The sequence below is a fragment of the Bombus vancouverensis genome, chromosome 16 (genome assembly GCF_051014615.1).
Source record: "Bombus vancouverensis nearcticus chromosome 16, iyBomVanc1_principal, whole genome shotgun sequence".
NCBI classification, from domain to species: Eukaryota; Metazoa; Arthropoda; class Insecta; order Hymenoptera; family Apidae; genus Bombus; species Bombus vancouverensis.
In genome coordinates, this window is record NC_134926.1 from 9052474 (window position 1) to 9072013 (window position 19540).

The 19540-nt window shown below is 30.0% G+C and overlaps 4 protein-coding genes across 8 annotated transcripts; 3 read left to right on the forward strand and 1 right to left on the reverse strand.

Moving 5' to 3' along the window:
• The first annotated feature begins 351 nt into the window (after positions 1-351).
• Xpc (DNA repair protein complementing XP-C cells homolog) lies at positions 352-4114 on the forward strand. The gene is made up of 5 exons (XM_033343082.2): positions 352-2309; positions 2381-2586; positions 2656-2920; positions 3004-3172; positions 3299-4114. The coding sequence occupies exons 1-5, from the start codon at positions 618-620 to the stop codon at positions 3649-3651; spliced, it is 2685 nt and encodes an 894-aa protein (XP_033198973.2). The 5' UTR covers positions 352-617; the 3' UTR covers positions 3652-4114.
• A 343-nt stretch (positions 4115-4457) lies between these two features.
• On the forward strand, positions 4458-6958 carry LOC117161502 (uncharacterized). 3 transcript variants are annotated; one of them, XM_076625218.1, is made up of 5 exons: positions 4458-4846; positions 5062-5110; positions 5204-5867; positions 5938-6068; positions 6149-6958. In XM_076625218.1, the coding sequence occupies exons 2-5, from the start codon at positions 5076-5078 to the stop codon at positions 6612-6614; spliced, it is 1296 nt and encodes a 431-aa protein (XP_076481333.1). In that variant the 5' UTR covers positions 4458-4846; positions 5062-5075; the 3' UTR covers positions 6615-6958. The 3 variants fall into 3 exon arrangements, with proteins under 3 accessions (XP_076481333.1, XP_076481332.1, XP_076481334.1); XM_076625217.1 differs by having other exon boundaries at positions 4459-4846; positions 4922-5110; XM_076625219.1 differs by lacking the exon at positions 4458-4846 and having other exon boundaries at positions 5204-5320; positions 5434-5867.
• Positions 6787-17375, reverse strand: tho2 (THO complex subunit 2-like protein). Of its 3 annotated transcripts, none has more exons than XM_033343081.2 (28): positions 17200-17375; positions 17016-17059; positions 16338-16429; positions 16128-16241; positions 15915-16030; positions 15694-15824; positions 15237-15616; positions 14995-15173; positions 14296-14888; positions 13981-14215; positions 11218-11335; positions 10974-11136; positions 10705-10886; positions 10286-10570; positions 10095-10207; positions 9817-10012; positions 9606-9734; positions 9414-9542; positions 9106-9351; positions 8874-9025; positions 8667-8796; positions 8486-8591; positions 8258-8292; positions 8076-8186; positions 7950-8010; positions 7812-7873; positions 7203-7267; positions 6787-7084 (listed from the first exon to the last, which is right to left on the reverse strand). In XM_033343081.2, exons 1-28 carry the CDS (start codon positions 17262-17264, stop codon positions 7054-7056), a joined length of 4263 nt encoding a protein of 1420 aa, XP_033198972.1. In that variant the 5' UTR covers positions 17265-17375; the 3' UTR covers positions 6787-7053. The 3 variants fall into 3 exon arrangements, with proteins under 3 accessions (XP_033198972.1, XP_033198970.1, XP_033198969.1); XM_033343079.2 differs by having other exon boundaries at positions 9094-9351; positions 10289-10570; positions 17200-17374; XM_033343078.2 differs by having other exon boundaries at positions 9094-9351; positions 17200-17374.
• Positions 17376-18496: 1121 nt separating this feature from the next.
• Positions 18497-19507, forward strand: RpL31 (ribosomal protein L31). The gene is made up of 3 exons (XM_033343077.2): positions 18497-18604; positions 18984-19210; positions 19324-19507. Exons 2-3 carry the CDS (start codon positions 18990-18992, stop codon positions 19472-19474), a joined length of 372 nt encoding a protein of 123 aa, XP_033198968.1. The 5' UTR covers positions 18497-18604; positions 18984-18989; the 3' UTR covers positions 19475-19507.
• The last annotated feature ends 33 nt before the right edge of the window (positions 19508-19540 follow it).

Here is a 19540-nt window from a genome sequence, read left to right on the forward strand (position 1 = left end):
GATAGGAAATTTTTGAATTAATAAAAATATGTTTAATATTGTTCTTTTTTAATAACCAGATTTTCGATTTATGTGATTGACTAACTATTCTCAGATTTTGTACATTTATTTAAGTCGAGGAAATCTAACAAAATACAATAGTTTTCTCAATTCTTTTACCGAAATCTACTGAATACCTTTTTGAAAAGAAATTAATAAATTTTAATTTATTCATTACTAGTAAATAATGATAATGAATTTGCAAAAAGGGATAGGGTCTCAAGGATAGAAAATGTATTTCATATAATACTAGATACGGACACAAGTTTTTCTCAAACTTTGTTGGGCTTGTGTGCATATACGTATATGCGCATATGAGTTAGGTACATACGCATTTATCTGTAATCTTTTATGTACTCAGATAACATTTCAATAAATAAAAATAATTTCACAATATAAAAGCATGATATCACTGTTGGTACTGAAAATTCTATTTATAATTGTGATTTCAGTAAATATAATAAACAAGACATGATTTCGTACATTTTGGAACGAAGAAACTGTTGCAATGTGATACAAGACGTTGGCAAGAAATTAATTCGTAACAAGGAAAATTTTTGCTTTAAAGCGTTTTTGAAATGAATGGTTTATCAGAAGACGACAGTTCTGATAGCAGTAATGAGTTTCTGGTTGATCCACGGAAAATTAATTTGAATTCTAGTTTCTTCGCGAAAAAGAAGCTTGATGCTGCGAAGGTTAAGGATCGGATTGACACTGAAGATGAGAGCACCGATGACGAGGATCTCGAGGATGTCAGTCAAACAGACAATATCGAACTTTTCACTCAGGTCTTGAAAAACTTAGAATATTCGCAAAAATTTAAACAGAACGATGAGAACATTGAAAAGAAAGAATCACATTCAGACCATTCCATATTACAAGAAAAAGAGGAAAAAGGACAAAAAGTAAAAAAAGAGGTAAAAGATACTACATCGTCTAATGAAATAAATGAACTTTTGCTCCAAGGTGAGTGTAGTATAGGTTCACTCTTCAAAAAAGGCTCCGAAGATGCAATAATAAAGAACGAGGAAGACACTGAGCCTCCTAATGAATACACTATTCCAAAAGATGGTGTCAAGATTGTTTTACCAGGTACTTGTTTAATGATTAACAGAAAGAAGAAGGGGAAGCCAGATTTGAAAGCAATCTTGAAGAAACGATTAAGAGATGCTCAGGTATTAGTAGAGAAAGTAGGATTGCTTTGTTGGTTGGCTTATGGCTTTCGTTTAAATGACCAGATAAATCAGCCTGAAATAATGGCTGGTGTATTATCATTGATTTCTACTTCAAATTATCCAAAAGATAGAATTGATCTCATATATCTAGAAAAGTTTACAAAGTGGTTTATACATGTATTTACATTTGAGCCTGTTGTAAGTAATGGTAATAAACAAATAGATAAAGAAACTTTATTGAAAATATTGAAAGACAAGAAAGTTTCTAACTATAAAGAATTGATATTATTATACGTTGCTACATTGAGAGCATTGGGGTTAAATTGTAGATTGGTTATCTCTCTTTGTCCTCCTCATCGGATATATAGTAATAACCCACTTTTTAAATTAGATAAAGAGCCGGAAACTGCAGGGAAAGATAAATCTAATGTAACTAAAAAGAGAAGTTCAAAGAAAAAGGAAGAAAAAGAGGTAGCTTCTGATAAAACAAATGTGATTCAAAATAGTTCTGAGGCCAAAAAAAATGCTAATGCAGAAGCCAAAAAAAGAGCAGCTAAAATTTTACATTCGAAATTGCAGACTTATAAGGGCAAAAACAAATCTGATACTAGTAAAGACTCTAACAGTGAAAGCAAAGCAACTAAAAAATCAAATACTAAAAGTACTGAAAAAAAAGATGAATCTAGATCTGCAGAACAGGAAAAGAGTATGTCTAGTTTAAGACAATTAAGATCTCGGAAAGTTAATATCAATTCTGAAGATAATAAAACAAGAAAGTCTACAGACTTGTCTTCAAAGGTTGATGGCACAAAATCAAAATATTATATAGAAAAAGATTCAACAGATTCTGAAGCAGAATTTCAGCCAAAACCAAAACGTTCAATGAGGAAGAGTAATGATAAAGAAGAGGCATCACAAAGTTCTAAGAACACTATTAAAAAAAACAGAAAATTAGTATCCTCTGATAGTGAAGATCAAACAAACAAAACAAAGGAAAGGCAAGATATTTGGGCTGAAATATATTTAGAATCAGAAGAAAGTTGGATTTGTACAAGTGTATTGGATGAAAAAATCCATTGCGTATCTGAAATATATGTAAGTAATTTATGAACCAATTCATATTATATCTACTGAAGTATGGTAATAACAATTGCACTCTGTTATAGAAAAAAGCAACAAAGCCTGTATTGTATGTAGTAGCTTGGAATTCTGAAGGTTTAATAAAAGACGTGACTAGACGCTATTGTGCACAATGGCTTACAGTCACACGTAAGCAACGAGTTGATGAAAAATGGTGGCTTGAAACCTTGTCTTATTGGAAAGAAAAAAATACTGCTATTTCTAGAGCTGAAGATGAAATGCTATTACAAAGGTATTTTATATATTTAAATATTTTTACTTATCACAATACTTCTTTATCTGACAGTTTCATTTATTCTAGGGAGTTGGAGCAGCCTTTGCCTAGAACGCTTAGCGAGATCAAAGGTCATCCATTGTATGTTATTCAAAGACATTTACTCAAATTTGAAGCATTGTATCCTCCGGATTGTGTGCCCTTAGGACATACTTCTACTGGTGAAGCCATTTACTCTCGCCACTGTGTACATACTATTCGTTCAAGAGAAACTTGGCTAAAAGAAGCCAGAGTCGTGAAACCAAATCAAGAGGCCTATAAAATAGTCAAAGCTCGTCCAAAATACGATAAAGTATCTATAACTATTTCAATCTCTTCATTCGTAAATATTTATTCTGTAATAATCAAATTTGTAAAATAATTTAATTACAATAGCTTTCGGGAATGAAAATTAAGGACTCACCACTGGAATTATTTGGTGAATGGCAAACTATGGAATATGAACCACCAGTAGCCAAGGATGGTATTGTTCCACGAAATGAGTATGGAAATGTTGATTTATTTAAACAACGTATGCTTCCAAAAGGCACCGTTCATATAAATCGTAAGTTCTTAAGGAATTAATTGATACATATTACGTACCATATGTATAAAAATGTACCAGCAAATGTATGATTGAAATGATTGATAAACATGGAAAACTAAGACTAATATGTGTATCATGATGTAGTTCCAGGATTGAATCGAATAGCACGGAAGCTTAACATTGATTGTGCACCAGCTGTAGTAGGCTTTAATTTTGGAAGTATGGGTGCAGTTCCTGCACTCGAAGGTTACGTCGTTTGTTCTGAATACGAAGATATTTTACGAGAAGCTTGGGAAGCTGAACAAGTTGAAGCAATTAAACGAACTAAAGAAAAGCAAGAGAAACGAGTTTACGGAAATTGGAAGAGGCTGATTCAAGGTTTGCTTATAAGAGAGCGACTAGCAACGAGATACGAGTTTACGGAAGAAACAAAATCGGCAACTAATAAACGGGCGAAACATAAGAAAACAGAAGTAAAGAAGACTAAAATATTTTAATCCGTAAAACGAAATTATAAATCATTTTGTAAAAAACCTTAATAATGTATACATCACAGGAATGATGCAACTTATTATTTCGTTACTACTTATAATTTCAAGTAAGAACATAATCTTTTCTGAATACGAAGATGTTTTACGAGAAGCTTGGGAAGTTGAACAAGTTGAGGCAATTAAGCGAACTAAAGAAATCAAGAGAAATCAAGAAATTAAGAGAGTTTATGGAAATTGGAAGAGACTGATTCAAGGTTTGCCCATAAGAAAGCGATTACCAATGAGATACGAGTTTATGGAAAAAACAAAATCAGCAACTAATATTAATAATAATAAATTAATGATAATAAACTAATAATAAGGCAGCTATTACTATTATATTTATTTCAGTATTATAAACAATCGTGCGAGATAGATTTTTGTAAATGAAACTTGTACAAAATTTTAATATATATGTCTTTCAAATGTACTTTCGTTTGATATTTTTCAGATTGTATTTTGCTATAATATATGCAGCTAGTGTTTCTATATTTTTTTAAGATATTGTTAACCCCTTGGCATACAATGACGTCTGAGAGACGTCATCCATTTCATGTGCCATTGTAGACTTTGACATCGAGACGTCAAGAACTTTTTCCGACGAACGCCGAAAATCAGGCGTTTTATTTAATATTGATTTAATTTAATAAAAAATGTCTAGTTTCTTTACATGTTTTGAAATGTATCATACTTTATAGAATTATTAATTTATTATTTTATAATGTTACTTAATTACTGTCCATTAACATTATATATCAACCTTGCATGTAACCTTTCTAAGCTTGCATGTAACAGTTCAGTTAAGCCAGATTAAATAGTATTCTTCGGACGCATCAAATTCCATTTTATTTGTACGCTAAGGATCATTTTGCGGGTTGTTTTACTGGTTGAATATACATAAATATCCATTTAATTTAGTGTATTAATGATAATTATGATTAGATTGCAGATTTGTATGCATCTGTAAGAAATTTACATCTATAGGAAATCTGTAAGAAATATTTGAAAGTACAAAATTGCGCAGAATGCACATAGTATGAACGTTTCCAACGAGGTTCTACTTTTATAATTATATTCTCAAAAATACGAATTTGCATAAAAATCCGCTGTATAATTATGATACTTAATTTATATAGGATATTCCTATAGAATGTACATAAATGTAAGCAATTTTTGAAGAACTATATGCGTAATAAATTAATATATATTTATATAAATGTTGTATTTATCGCTTTAGAACCGTTATTATTTGAATATTATCGACAGATCGATATATAACATATGGGATATAAACTTTGTATACATATACAACAGTGTTTACTAAATAATAAATAAATTGAGTCTTTTATAGAGAAGCTTTTATAATAATTATTTCAGATTTTTAATGTAATATGGACCCAGAATATTATTCTACTTTGTACAAATGGTAAGTTTTATAAAATTTGAAAATTACTACGAAGAAATTTTAAGGTTAAATAAATAATAACTCGTATTTTATTATTTGGTTTTATGTTTCAAGGTTTGAAAAATGTGGGATAATATCAAACATAAGAACGCATCTTCGTCAAAATTTAATAAATGCATTAAAAAACAAAGATGTTGTTTTAAAAAATGATGAGCCCAAATCTGCGAAACAGTACGTTTATGATTTACTAGTAGCAGAATATTTATTTAATCACAATTACGCATATACACTATCTGTATTTGCTAGTGAAGCACCTCTGTTAATTAACTTTTCTACTAAGACAGTTCAAAAAACCGATGGCAGCAAGGAGGAGAGTAATGAAAAATTGCAAAGTGATTATATATTGCATGTTTTGGAAACATTAGGTATCAATCCGCATGATCCTAAAGGACAGTATGTTATATCGCAGTACATAGAAAATGATATGCCTTTGCTTTTATGCATATTAAAGTGTATAACTATGTTTTCCTATAACATACACAATGATGTGCCTATAAGAGAAAATATATCTCTTTGTAATGAGTCCACGCAAACTGAATTTTCTTGGCAAGCTCACAATTTATATGTAGAAAAATTAGTTGCACTGAAAAGGAAAATATCCATGCACAAACAAATAGTCGACAATAAGCTGCGCAAGAGAGAAATGATGTTAAAAGAACAGGCAATGTTCATTGAGCAACAACTTGCAACATTAAATATAAAATTGCATCAAGTTCAGGTAATACAAATTTTTATTCTATAATTAGTTCAACTGAAATAAAATAACAAAATATAAATCTTTTTTATAGAATATTATGCATAATATGAGTTTGAAAGAAAAACAACTAAAAGAAAGAAGGCAAAATAATGAACGACAAGTTTTGCAAAAAGAAATGGAATTAACATCAAAGGAAAGATTGTTGTTACAAGAAGCAGATAGGTATAATATATGATTTATAACATTAATATTCATAAAATTAACAATTTCTTTTTTGTTATTACACATTCTGATTTACATAGATTGCAAAGGGAGCAAGATGACCATAAAAAATTAGAAGAACAATTAAAAAAAACATGTGATCAGAAAGGTGTGCAAACTGAAGATCTGGTAGAATCATCTAATCATTATTTACGAAACATTGAAATACAAACAGATATTGTAAACGATATAAAACAAGAGGATAAAATTGAGGTTCTTACTAGAGAAAAGGAAGAATTAAATGCTCTTATCCAAGATCAACAATTAAGAATAGAACAGATAACACAACGGGCTCTTCAGTTGTCTCAACAAGTAGAAGGAATACGTTCATTAAGACCCATTAACATAGAAGTTCCAACTCAAACTGTTAATACAAATACAGTTATTAGCGAAAGTAGTTCAACGGAAGATATTCTCCAGGATGCGAAGATGAGACTTAAACGTCTAGAGGAAGAAAGTTTGAAAGCGGATCAGTATTATTATAATTTCATCAACAACTCTCCATGATATTATAATTACAGTAATCTAATAGAAGTAAAATGAAAAAAACTGAAAAAAAGATATATGAATGTAATTTGTATAATAAAATATTTATGCTGATTTTTTTTATACAGAAAGAAACGTAATATTTCTTCTCGATTATTAAGGAAGAATCGGGAACAATAATGAATGAAACAAGTGCCGCATCAATGAATTTTTATTGCGGTGATCGATAAGTCCTATTATAAATTATATAAAATTCGAATCGTATGTACAAATTTAAGACTGAATAGAACATGTACCAAAGTGCTTTTGTTACCTACTTTATTTTATAAAATTGGACGTTAATATAATATACAATTTATTCGCTATCTTTTTTCTTTATTATTTGAATTCTACCTTAATTACATGCAACACCAAACGTAGTATATAAAATGTTAAGTCAAATTTTTTCCATTGTTGTACATCATCTTCGTTTGGGATCCGAACTTCTCCTAGTACTCAAAATTAAGGATCATATTTCTCTATTTTTTTAAATAATTGAAAATGGAAATTTTCTTATGTTATTAACTGCGACATTTTCTCTGCCTATTAATATGTATTGTCAAAGGATATTGTTTGTCCCGGCTTTCGCGGCCCTCCCGTTCATGAGTACGTTCCTTTGTGTAGGGTGACTTTTCCTGAAAATACATTCTCATATGAATCTTCTGAATGCCATGCTATCCTGCAATTGGCGTTTGGGTATTTGATAGTATCACCTAGTTTTTCTGGTCTTTGCTATTGTCTCCCATTTCGTCTTTTCAATGTACTCGAAGCGGACGTCTTTATCAACTAAGGGGTCAAGGAATAGTGTTAGAAAAATGATTAAAAAGTTAATTTATGGGCAGAAATGTTTAGGACAAAATGTAAGACTGATGTAACGGGATTTACGAAAAAAAAGTGTGGCACGTTCTTTACGAAATGTGTTATCTTCTACGTTTCTATCAATAGGATTGTTACACGCAAGTCTCTTTCAAGTTCTTTATGTTTTCTGTACATATGGGAAAGACAAGTAATGACCTACTTATGACCATTTCAACAATACGCAAATACCTTAGAAAATCTATTCAATCGAATATAATACGAATGAAGTATTCGAAATTATTCGAATGTATCTTAATAAAGATACAATTTCTTATATCTTCGATACATGAATAGTGAAAAATTTCAATTAGAATTACTAACCTTGTTATAATGATGTTTTTCCCTATGCTCCGGGATATCACCATTTTGATGTGTTCCTTTTGCTGAAAACCATCCTCATTATTTATATAAAGAGATTGATGTTAGAACAGATTTTATATTATTTGAAAAAATGTTTACCTTTCTCATCATCTTTTCTTCTTTTCTGTTCGGTCGTGACTGCTGATTCGTCTGTCCTATCCTGCAAGATACGAAAAAACTAGAATATGTTATTAATGTGTCATTTATTAAAAATTTGAGGCATACCCTTTTTCGTGCAAATTTCTTTTCTCTGCGCAATTCTTTCTGTTCGTCCCTTATTTTGCCTTTACTCGAGCGCTCTTTTTTGTCAAGACTTCCCTCAGCACGTCTACCCTCCTGTTAACATTAAAAATCAAATTACACAAATATATAGGAAAAATATTATTGTAAAATTTAATAATTCTCACCTTTTGTACATTCTCAACTTTTCTTCTTTTGGCATCTGAAATTAAAGATTATCGGTTTTGTAATTTGGAATAAATTGGAATATATATATATATATGTAATACACGTATTTTTTGCCTAAGTACTTTCTTTTATTGTGTCAGCAGTTGACACAACTTTATATTCTCTAAAAGATATTATAAGAAACTGTGATTATGTAATGGCAATATTTAGAACTTTTTAATGCAAACCTCTATCTGATCCATCTTGTGTGGGTCCAGAACTAGCACTACTATTTGATACACTAGAAAGGTCACGGTCTAAATTATCTACACCACTGCCGTAATAGTGTTCCTCCTGTAATTAAATTAATGACATGACAATGCACTTATTATACTATATAGAATAATTTTTCAACCAATTTATAGTTACTTTATAGTATTTTCGGTCTTTTTTATCTATTGTGTCCTCTTCCTTAATCTCGTCCTTTTTTAAATGTTTATCTTTTCCTTCAGAACTTTCCTTGCTTTCTTCTTTTTTTCTAATTTTTTCCGAGCTGTCACTATATTTAATAAAAGCTCGGTAAAATCTTCTGATTATTTTCGAAGTAAAAATTGAAATATGTGTCGCTCGACTTACTGATGCAATTGATTCGATGCACTTCGTTTTTCTCGTTGATCCTTACTCTCTTTCTCTATCCTAGAGTCGCCGTTTGTAATTTCTTTACTCGATATTCCATCGCCAGCTTTATCCGAATTATCACTATTTGAAGTATCTTGTGCTTTCCCAGTCTATTAGATAAATATAAAAATTGATTTTTAAGTAAGGAAAATAAAAATGAAATAAAAATAAGGCAGACCTTATCCCCTACGTGATGAAAATCTGCTTCGCGAATCATGTTTGGAGTTTTGGCTTTTAATTGGCCACTGTACGACGTTGCTAGTACGTGCAAATCTTGGCGTTGTCCACGTTCCTCCTCTCTCACTTTTTCTACTTTACGTTCAAGAATTTGAGATAATTTTGCCAGAACAGGGAAATGTGGTAATATTTTTATTAATATTATCAAGGAATTTCTTATTTGTACGTAGTCCTTAGAATCCAAACAAACTACAATCGCCTGTATAAATGATGCATATTAATCTACAGTTAAAAAAGAGTTTTATCACATAAAACCATTACCTTTGTAATTTTGTAATGCCATTTGTGACACACGTGTCTGTAATTTTCAAATCCTACCATATCATTGGCTTCAGAGAATTGATTGCTAACTCGAAATTTTGTTACAAATCCCGGATAATTGCTACATTCCTAAAAGAAAGATAAACATATAAAATCATCTGGATTTATTGAGTATGTTATAAAATAATATACCTTATCGAATATGGCTTTCTCAGAGTGCCACCTCATTACCGTTTCCAGCATGGCGCATAAAAATCTTCCATAACGATTCGCTTCGTTTTCGGTACATGAGGTAACTGAATATGTTATATCACAGAAAAGCTATAAGATTAAATATTACGTGATAAATAATGCAATATGTAATACATAAAGTGAGTAAATTTCTAATAAAGTATACACTTACTCTGTCATAGCAAAGAAGGGTTGAAAAATTCGCAGTCTTTAAAGAATGTATAGTATGAACGAATTTGGCGCAATACATGGCATCCACGGTTGTAAATGTACATCGAGGAAACAGACACAGTTGTAGAAATTGCGTTATCGTTTCATTTTTCGCTGATTTTGCGCTTCGAGATAAAAACCATGTATCTTTCTCTTGTCTAATAAAGTGATATTAATAAAACAATATTATTAAAAAGTTTTTCCACAGAGCATATAAATATTAAATTGAACAAATTTTACCTTAGATATGCAAATACTTTTTCAACGTGCTCTTCCTGTTTTCTCCTTTCATCTTGTAGTTTCTCAATTAGAGTTGTATATCTTTCTTGCTCTTTCTTTCCCTTGCTAACATTCTGAAAAAAAGAAAAAGGTATATTAATTTAAAAGCGAACTATAAAAATCGCTGTTAGAATGAAAAGGTATTAACACACCACATCTTTGGAATCGGCGCTTTGTGCCGCGAGTTGCTTTAATTTGTTAATTTCTCTCTGGTAACTCTCCACAGGAACATACAAATCGTACATAGATAAGGACCAAAATGTCACCAGGAACTGTGGCGAGATATCCTCCCATACTTTCAATGGATGTAAAGGTCTGACTGACTGAGCAACAGGTGCCATAACTGCTTGTGCAGCTTCTGCGTACTTTGCTTGCTTCATAGCAGTTGACATCTTTTTGTAATTTGGATCAGCTTTACGTAGGGCATCATACTTAATCTGAGAACAACATGTAAAATTAGATCTGTTCAATAACAATACTTCCTAAATTGGTAATTATATCTTTATCGATTAATGTAATCACTATTTTCTCATATACAATTGTAATATTTATTATGCAAGAAGAAACTTACATTAATGGCATGTGCAAACATTGGTCTTGCAAGAAAAAATGCGACATCAGAATGTATATGATTGTCCTGGAGCATAGAATGTATGGAGGGAAGTCTTTCTACATATTCATCTACTGTCATAGTGGATCCCAAGAAAGTACCAAATTGAACTAATGTATCTTGACACTGATCATATAGTTTTCCTATGATTTTAAGTACACAATTTGCAAATAAATTTTTTTGTAAATATTAAGAGAATAAAATATTAAAAATATTATTATAATGCTTACCCACGAGTTTAAGATGAGATTTATCTGTTTCCCTATACACAACACAGTGTTTTTGCTGTGCCATTAAAAGACATAGTGCTACAGCAAGATCATGTTCAGCTAGAGCTTCTTTTAAACGTTGCGATGATTTCTTTGTATTGCGTACTTGACTGAAGTAGCCAGCCTGGAACATTTTGTATAATTGTAAAACATCTTTATAATAGATATTTATGTATAGTGTAATTAAATATATTAATGAAATTACTTCATTTTTTAATAAGTCTCCACCTGCCATGGCATCTAACTGATCCGAAGTCATCTCCTCAGCGGCTTCGATACCCGCCATCTTTTGTACTATTTCTTTCAATATTAATAAATCTAGGCTGAAAATAAAAGTGAGCAATAAGATAACTATTATTTATCTCAAGTTTATTATTCCCATTGCGCAATATTACGTGGTTTTCGTAGGCATTATTATGCAAGATACTTTAGGAATACTACTATCGATACTTTACGAATAAAAATGATTGCTAACGAATACTTTTAAATAACTTTAAAAATAAAAATTGGAATATGATAAATGAAAACATAAGAAATGAGATTATTGCGTAAGAGAATATATGCGTAATTTTAACAGTTATGAGATTTTTATATAATGTTATAATATAAATGAACTTATATATCTAAAAATTATCAAATAATTTTTCTCTTTTTCCTTCATTTTTAAATCTATAGCGATAAGACTTAAATCCTGTCTCCGTATTTTCTACAAAATACAAATCTACTAATAATGCTATTTTTTAATGTATGACAGATTTATAATCTGTGTTAATTCTTTCTTTTTTTAATATATCTAGTGTTGTATTTTGCAATAAACATCTCTACTGTTCCTTTGAAAACTATTATAAGGAATCCTCATTTCATACTTTTTATTGCAGAGATTCATACATTTGCTTAGCCTTTATCACCTTTTGTTCTATATCTGTTCCGTTCAAATTATATTATCCAAAGCCTTTTGTCCATTAATTAAAATTTTAATATTTCTCTCTTTTTTTACAAACTTTTTAATACCTAGGAAGAAAAAGTACAATTCGAAATATTTTAATATGTTTGCAACATGCTTTATCAATATTAAAATCTCTTAAATAAATACCAAAGCAAGTTTTACTACAACAAATATTCAGTATTTACCTTGTCCTTCTAGGCTTTCATAGCATTAGTGGCAATATTTCTCACTAATTGTATTCTTTAAGTCTGAACTCAGTAGCTTTTTCAGCTCTTGTTCTACTTAGATATCTTTGATCAAACATTTCTATCAAATACTATTATTCCATGTTGTTGACATCTTAAGATAATTGATATTTTTAGGATGTATAGCTCTCTTTTTATCAGTAATAGAATTTTAAATTATTGTATTTAATATATTATAAATGCGAGTTTCTCTATGATCTTTATATTTGCTTGCAAATTATAATGTTCGATGCTAAGGTGTTTCATTTTCCTATCCATTTATCTTTTACTTACACAGGTTGATTCAGTATTCAGTATCTATGTTTCCCTTTCCCACAACTGTTTTTAGTCATTTTTTCAGTTTCCTTTATCAATAAAATGTATATGAACGTATATGCCAAAAACCATTTATATCTTATTATACCAAAATAGAAAATTCGCATTTCGTAAAAATATTGCAATAATGGATTGTTAATACAGAAGTGCAGAATAAAATCCATAAAATTTATTCCACTGTTCTTCAATTATTTGTATTTTTATTGAATTTTAAGTAGCTCAATATATAAAAAACGAAAATATATTACAACCAAAGATACGTTTTAAAAAAATGAAGAGAGAATCTTATATTGCCACACGTTTGGAATCATCATTGGTAAAGTTCCATTGCAATGAAAAGTTTGTAAATTTTATTTACTCAGTGATACTAGATGTTTCCATTTAGGAACTATTATGGCAGAATGATAGTGTATGTATGTTCACTGCAATTAAAAAGTCTTCATAGTATATTTGTTACAATTCGATTGAATTTTTTTCATGTTTTGTGAGCAATAATTATTCTGAAATTACAAACAGTGCATCAAAATTCGTATCTAAATCTTTTTGGTTTCTTTCGAATATCTCTATTGCCATATTACACGTGGTACTAAATCACACATGTTTAAAGAAACTCTCTATTTAAGAAATACACTGTTTGTCTGGATAAATCTTAAGCAGAATTGAAATACAATTGATAATTTCTATGTATTCAAGTGTATGAGCCGTAAGAGCATAACATATATTTAGTAAAAGCTTTCTGTTGTTAACGGAAAAAAGCTCGTAATTTATTAATGTAGTATCGTGGATGAGAGGCCTAAGAGATATCAGGCAAACCATAAACAATGTCGCGAGAAAACCTAAGTGCCGACAGGCTCATCAATGTATCGCCGGTCCGTCAATCGAATAGTTACGGGGGCATGACCCTGGTCACGAGCGGTTACAGAACACGTGCGTAGTGGGGCTTAGAGAAAAGACAAAGGGATGCTAAGGGAGAAAGACGAATTAACAGTCAGTGTTAGTTGAGAAGTCAGAGAATGTGAATCGAAAAGTCAGAGAGTGCGAATTGCGTTGTCGAGATAGTGTTGCTAGCGTTGTCGAAAGAGTGTAGTCCGCGTGAGAGAGAGCGTTGGAACCGTGCTGACGAGAGTTGCAAATTAACTATTTAGTTGTCTTAATTATAGTACGTTATTGTATTTAGTTCACGTTAAACAAGTATTGTTTCCTGTTTAACCAATATCTGTTTAATCCATTTTAAATAAACTAATTGTAGTAAGATCCTACACTAGGAAAAATCAAAAAGGGATTAAGAATATCACATTAATGATAATTATTCTTAATTAGCTTAAAAATTTCTGAACTTCTCGCATTATACTCAATATTCAATTAAGTAATTATTACATCATAAAAATGAACGAGAACTTGTACAAAATCTAGACAGTTACAAACTAACTGAAAAGAAATTAGTTTCTTATATACAACGTACCTTTTTTGTGCTTTAAGTTGATTAGCTACATACTGCAGCAAACCAGTAAGTTCAATATTATACTTCTTAAATATGGCTCCACAAAACGAAGCAAGGGATTGGAGCCAAAGAGATATGCTGGTGCCATCATGTTTAAACCTATCTCTGTCAGCACCAGCTAAAGCTTCCACAAGACAGTAACCAAGTACATCATAAGAAATGTTAGTCAAATATTTTAGGGAATCTACAACAGGTCCTGTAATACACGAAATAGTAAAAATTATTTAAAATGAAAATCTCCAAGTTTACGAATGTATCATAAAATTATTTACATACCTATAAGATTATCATACAATTGGATTTGTATAAGAATATAATCGAACAATACACCGGGCGAAGAATGTGTAAGTTTGCCTATTGACCTCCCTACGGGCTTTATGGTTTCCTTACTCACTCTTTTCATGATAGACTTAATTTTCTTTTGCGCATCTGCTCGTTTTCTTAAAAGAGCAGCATGTTGCAAAGGTGTATCGTTTTTCCATCGAGCGTACAAACAATATCGATTTTGATATGGATAGTATTTTAAGATATTCCACAATTCTTCAGCAACGCAACAGTTACAGTCCATAAACGATAACGATGGCAGTAACGCCACATCGAGAATAGTCAACACGTCGTAATACAAATTGTTATTTTTATCAATTGGTTGCTTATTGGAATCTAACGGACACTGTTTTATGGCCGCATGACACAATCGCATGATTTTGTACATTAGAACAGGATCATGATGTAGATTGGGACCAAGGACTATAAGCATTGGTAATAATTGATCGTGGATCTCCTCGAGACTCTCGATTAGTTTCGGAGCAAGAGAGCTCTTTAATTGTGGAACTCTCCTACCTTGTAATTTTGGCGATATTATACAATTTCTGAAATATAATGTAGCAGGTACAGTAACAGAATTTAACTATAAAAACATACTCTAAATTTGTTTAATTGAATTCTCTGTAACGAAAGTATTAGAATGGAATTTACTTGCGATAAACGGGTTCGATAAGAGATTGAATCATTTTGCACAGCGCTAATGCAATTGGACGTTGATCGGTGAAACTGTGTTCGGGTAATCGATTGAATAAATTTTGTGCTACTTCCCAAGCTCCTGTCTCTAAAAGTGCTTCGCATAACCCGAACTTCTGATTACTTGTGTATTTATCCTTTTAAAAAATAATGGCGTTAATAAGATCTTTAATAAAATATAATTATACCTGTTTAGATACCTGTGGAGTTTCTTTCTCCTCTGGTACGTCCTCTTTGTCTTTCGTAGAGATTACGCTTAATTTGCGAACATAATCTTTCGCCTGTTTCATTGCCTGTTCGTGTTCTTTAATAATAGTTTTATCATCTGGCACCAACCAAGGCAATATATCATCTAATTTAATAACACCATGTTGTAACATGAGTGCAGTGACTTTTTGCAATGAAAATGGAGTAGCATTGACGGTTGAACAATATTTAAATCCTAAAACTTCGCAGAGTACCTGTTGGTCACTCATATATGACCGAATTAAAGGGATAAAAAGCGCATCATCTTGAGGTCGATTCTCAAAAGTTTCTAATAAAATATCGAGTACCCTATTAGGGTCAAGATTAAAATATCCTAAAAGAACGATATACATATAGTTCCATACATTTAAAATATACAATTCAGAATATATCGGAACAAAATTTTTTTACCGATAAGAGACTTAACAATTTCCAATATTGATGCTACTTCACTTTCTGGACGTTCCTGATTCAATTCCACTATAAGTTTAGAATATCCTTCGCTTTCCTCCCGAAATAAATTAAATTTCCGTTGTTTATAACTGTAAATAAATATTTTATATAGATTTCGCTTCATTAGCTTAATTTTTATATTGAATATTTTACTTAAACAAATAGGAAAAAATACATACTACAATTTTGTTTTCACTTTAATAAATTTGATTTGGAAATTCTTGTTTTTTAAAGTTCCTACATCTTGCAATGTATCAATTTCTAAACGTTCCTTCAATATTCTATCTGTGAGAAACTATATAGAAAGCAAATGACAAATTAATTATGTCATTAGAAATATCTTAATATGTAGCCAGTAGTTCAGTCACTTTTGTTATCCTATAAAATGATACCTTTTCTGATTCTTTTACAAGATAATAAAAATTATTCCTTTCTTCATTATGTGCTTCCGCATCTATCAGTGTAAATATATCCACTATTGCAGATGGTATTGCTCCATCAATATTCTGCAAATAAATATGTTTTAAATAAAAGAGAACTAAAATAGACTAATAGTTGTAAAAATGAATTATTGTAATATTGTCATTGACCATTGATCTTACCGTTAGTTCACCTAATGTCTGAACAACATTGTCCTTTTTTATGTTCCCACGGATTCCATTTGAAATTAATTCGTATAATCCTCTTCTCCATTCTAAAATTAAAGATAACACCGCATAAATATGTTAAAAATATAGAACTATCAAATAATAATTATATATTGTAAAATGTATCTCAAAAATGCAATTCCTCATAATTTATAATTTACAGTTACATATATCAAAATTAAAAATAATGCAAAATTAACAAAGAACTTGAGAATCAACTTTTTATTAATTTGATTGAAATACAAAATGGTTCAAAATTATATTTTATTCACATATATAAACTCTTTTACTTTTTACAATATTCAATGCGTAAAACAATTTTCCACTGAGGTTTTTCATTAAGATATGTATTTGCATAAAAATCCACACTCTAATTATTTACATTCATAGATAAAAGAATATAAGGAAACGTTGGCGCTTAAATACATTTCATAAATTTTTACTTTTTGGAATATATTTCTCAGATAACAAACAGGGAGAAATATTTTCTATGTGAACATCGTTTATTTCATAAACAGATGGAAACGTTGATGATATGATAAGCGTAACATTGATAGATTTCAGCGCGCGTAAAATTGTCACTTTGTGTGGAAACATGGCTCAAGCTGTTAAGAGAAATTCTTATAATCTCACCTGCAGTGTTGCCTTCCTTAAATTTGTGCTTGATTAACTTGAGGCTGCAAACAGTTGTTAATTGACAATTAACTCTTCAGAAGAGCGAGAAACAGGAGAGATAAGTTGCAACCATCAATTGCACAGAAGTATGCAATATCAATTCAATATTAATCGAACGCACTTTCGGACGTTAACCACTTACAAATCATTTTTTCCATGTTTATCCCATGCTTTCCATATATCTGTATTCCACACTTTACCAGCCATTTTAATTCCATGAAAAGCTTTTTTATAATTAAAAACAATTGTATCAACATCACAGGTTAATAGACTCCATTTTGCACCATTGCAAGCGTCCTCGAAGCTATCGTGGCGCGATCTTTCTTACGCCATATATTATATCTAGACTGGTATCCTTATTGTTAAAATCTTCCTTCTACGTTTCCAGACCCAGTTTCTGTTAAGTACAAAGAGATTGTTGTGTTCTTATTTCCAGCTTCTTATATTGGGTTTTTATTCCTTATACTATATTATATAGATATATTATATATATTCTACAAATGCATATAATATGTAAAAATATCCATAATATGCAATAGATGAAACAAATTTCCATTTATATTTCTATTTCTTTATTTATGCCCACAAAAATATAAAAATGCATTAAAATCCACAGTTTATTAATAAAGTATCAATTGTAAAGAAATAAATATGCCATTAATTATATACATTTATTAGTTTATAAAGTTATCTTTGCTATTCTTTCAAACTTAATTTTAATAAAAAGTTTTTATAAATGTTTCACTTAATAAAAAGCAAAATTAATAATAGGTCACTTTATCTACTTTTCATTTATGAAAAGATTGTATCATTGAAATAAAGTATATATATATATATATATATATATATATATATATATTAGAATTATATATATGTATATAAGGAAGAAATATAGTTATAAAATATTAATTTATTTATTGGTTAAATTTATATTTTATGTAATTCAGGAAACCATACTCTGCCCAACGAGTAGAGTCGCCCAGTACTCATAATAAAAATCTGAGGAGCACTAAATTCTAATATCTGATTTATAATACATTAGAACATAGTAAGCTACGTTTTCGAATATTAATAAAGTATTAGTTAAAGATATAGTATTGATTAAAGAGACATTTAGCGAAAAAGTGTAATCGAATTTCACTGAAAATGTTTTATGAACTACTGAAACTACTAAATCAGTATATTATCCTATTTACTTTTGATTTATGAAAAATATGTTGTTTATCTTATGACAGTATATATATAGGATATAAATATAATTATAGAATATTGATTTTCTCTGAAGATTAAATTTATACTTTACGTAATACAAGAAACGAACATACGCGCTTTAAATGGCTTCATGGGAAAAATGTAAAAACAGTACTAAATACGAATAATTTTTATTTATATATCAAATACATAATATCATAAGTTACTAGCAAATTCATTTGCCTTACAAATACATTTTATAGGTTAGGTTTTATCAAAATATTACCGTTAGAAATTGATGGGTTTAGGAACGCGAAGAACTTCAGTTCTTTTACGTTCAGCCATAGAACAGAAAGGTATTGTCATTTTTACTTCAAATAAAATCAGAGAACATCCGGCTGTTTATTATTAATAGTAAATAAGTTTCGGTATAATTATATCGATTAATTACTGCACAATAACACGAGTTTAATATTATCGTCGATAATATAACATGCTTTATAATTAGAATATACGAGTGTAACGCTGTTTTGTTTACTACTCTTCCTGTATATAAAATAATTTAGACAACTGTAAAACTTAATATTTTATTATATATATTAGTGCTGTAAGAATGTATGTTTTGTATTTAGTTTCTTTTTAATTAAAAATTATTTTATATATTCCTCTTTTCTTACTATGATAAATTTGGTTATGTCACGTTGTAACTGTAAATTTGACAATTTTTATTTTCAGTACAAAATGGCCAAATCTAAGGAGAAGAAAAGCAAAAGTGCTATTAACGAGGTTGTCACTCGTGAATATACAGTGAATCTCCACAAACGTCTCCACGGAGTTGGATTTAAAAAACGTGCTCCACGAGCTATCAAAGAAATTCGCAAATTTGCTGAAAAACAAATGGGAACTCCAGATGTGAGGATTGATACACGACTCAACAAACAACTGTGGTCTAAGGGAATCAGGTAAATTTTATATATTTCTGAGTTTGATTTAATTTATAACTATTTATGATTGAACTGTCACTGTCTGAATTTTTTGGTATTTTATATTATTAATTTGCATTGTATATTTCTAGAAATGTACCATTCAGAGTTCGTGTACGATTGAGCAGAAGAAGGAATGATGATGAAGATTCTGCAAACAAATTGTACACCCTTGTTACGTACATACCAGTTGCTTCTTTCAAAGGTTTACAGACAGAAAATGTTGATGCAAGCCAAGATTGATTTGTTTCTGATTAATAAATAAGTTTTCATCAATCTTTGACTTTATAATTATTTCAATATTCCCTT

Bases quoted from the DNA above. Each gene is read 5' to 3' on its own strand.
- Xpc (XM_033343082.2), top strand. From the start codon at position 618: ATGAATGGTTTATCAGAAGACGACAGTTCTGATAGCAGTAATGAGTTT. The intron at 2,310-2,380 runs GTAAGTAATTTA...ACTCTGTTATAG, and splicing joins ATTGCGTATCTGAAATATAT to AAAAAAGCAACAAAGCCTGT. The intron at 2,921-3,003 runs GTATCTATAACT...TAATTACAATAG, and splicing joins CTCGTCCAAAATACGATAAA to CTTTCGGGAATGAAAATTAA.
- RpL31 (XM_033343077.2), top strand. From the start codon at position 18,990: ATGGCCAAATCTAAGGAGAAGAAAAGCAAAAGTGCTATTAACGAGGTT. The intron at 19,211-19,323 runs GTAAATTTTATA...GTATATTTCTAG, and splicing joins CTGTGGTCTAAGGGAATCAG to AAATGTACCATTCAGAGTTC.
- tho2 (XM_033343078.2), bottom strand. From the start codon at position 17,264: ATGGCTGGTAAAGTGTGGAATACAGATATATGGAAAGCATGGGATAAA. The intron at 16,031-16,127 runs GTATCATTTTAT...CTTTCTATATAG, and splicing joins TTGTAAAAGAATCAGAAAAG to TTTCTCACAGATAGAATATT. The intron at 9,352-9,413 runs GTAATGGTTTTA...TCATTTATACAG, and splicing joins GGCATTACAAAATTACAAAG to GCGATTGTAGTTTGTTTGGA.
- LOC117161502 (XM_076625218.1), top strand. From the start codon at position 5,076: ATGGACCCAGAATATTATTCTACTTTGTACAAATG. The intron at 5,868-5,937 runs GTAATACAAATT...TCTTTTTTATAG, and splicing joins TAAAATTGCATCAAGTTCAG to AATATTATGCATAATATGAG. The intron at 6,069-6,148 runs GTATAATATATG...TGATTTACATAG, and splicing joins TTGTTACAAGAAGCAGATAG to ATTGCAAAGGGAGCAAGATG.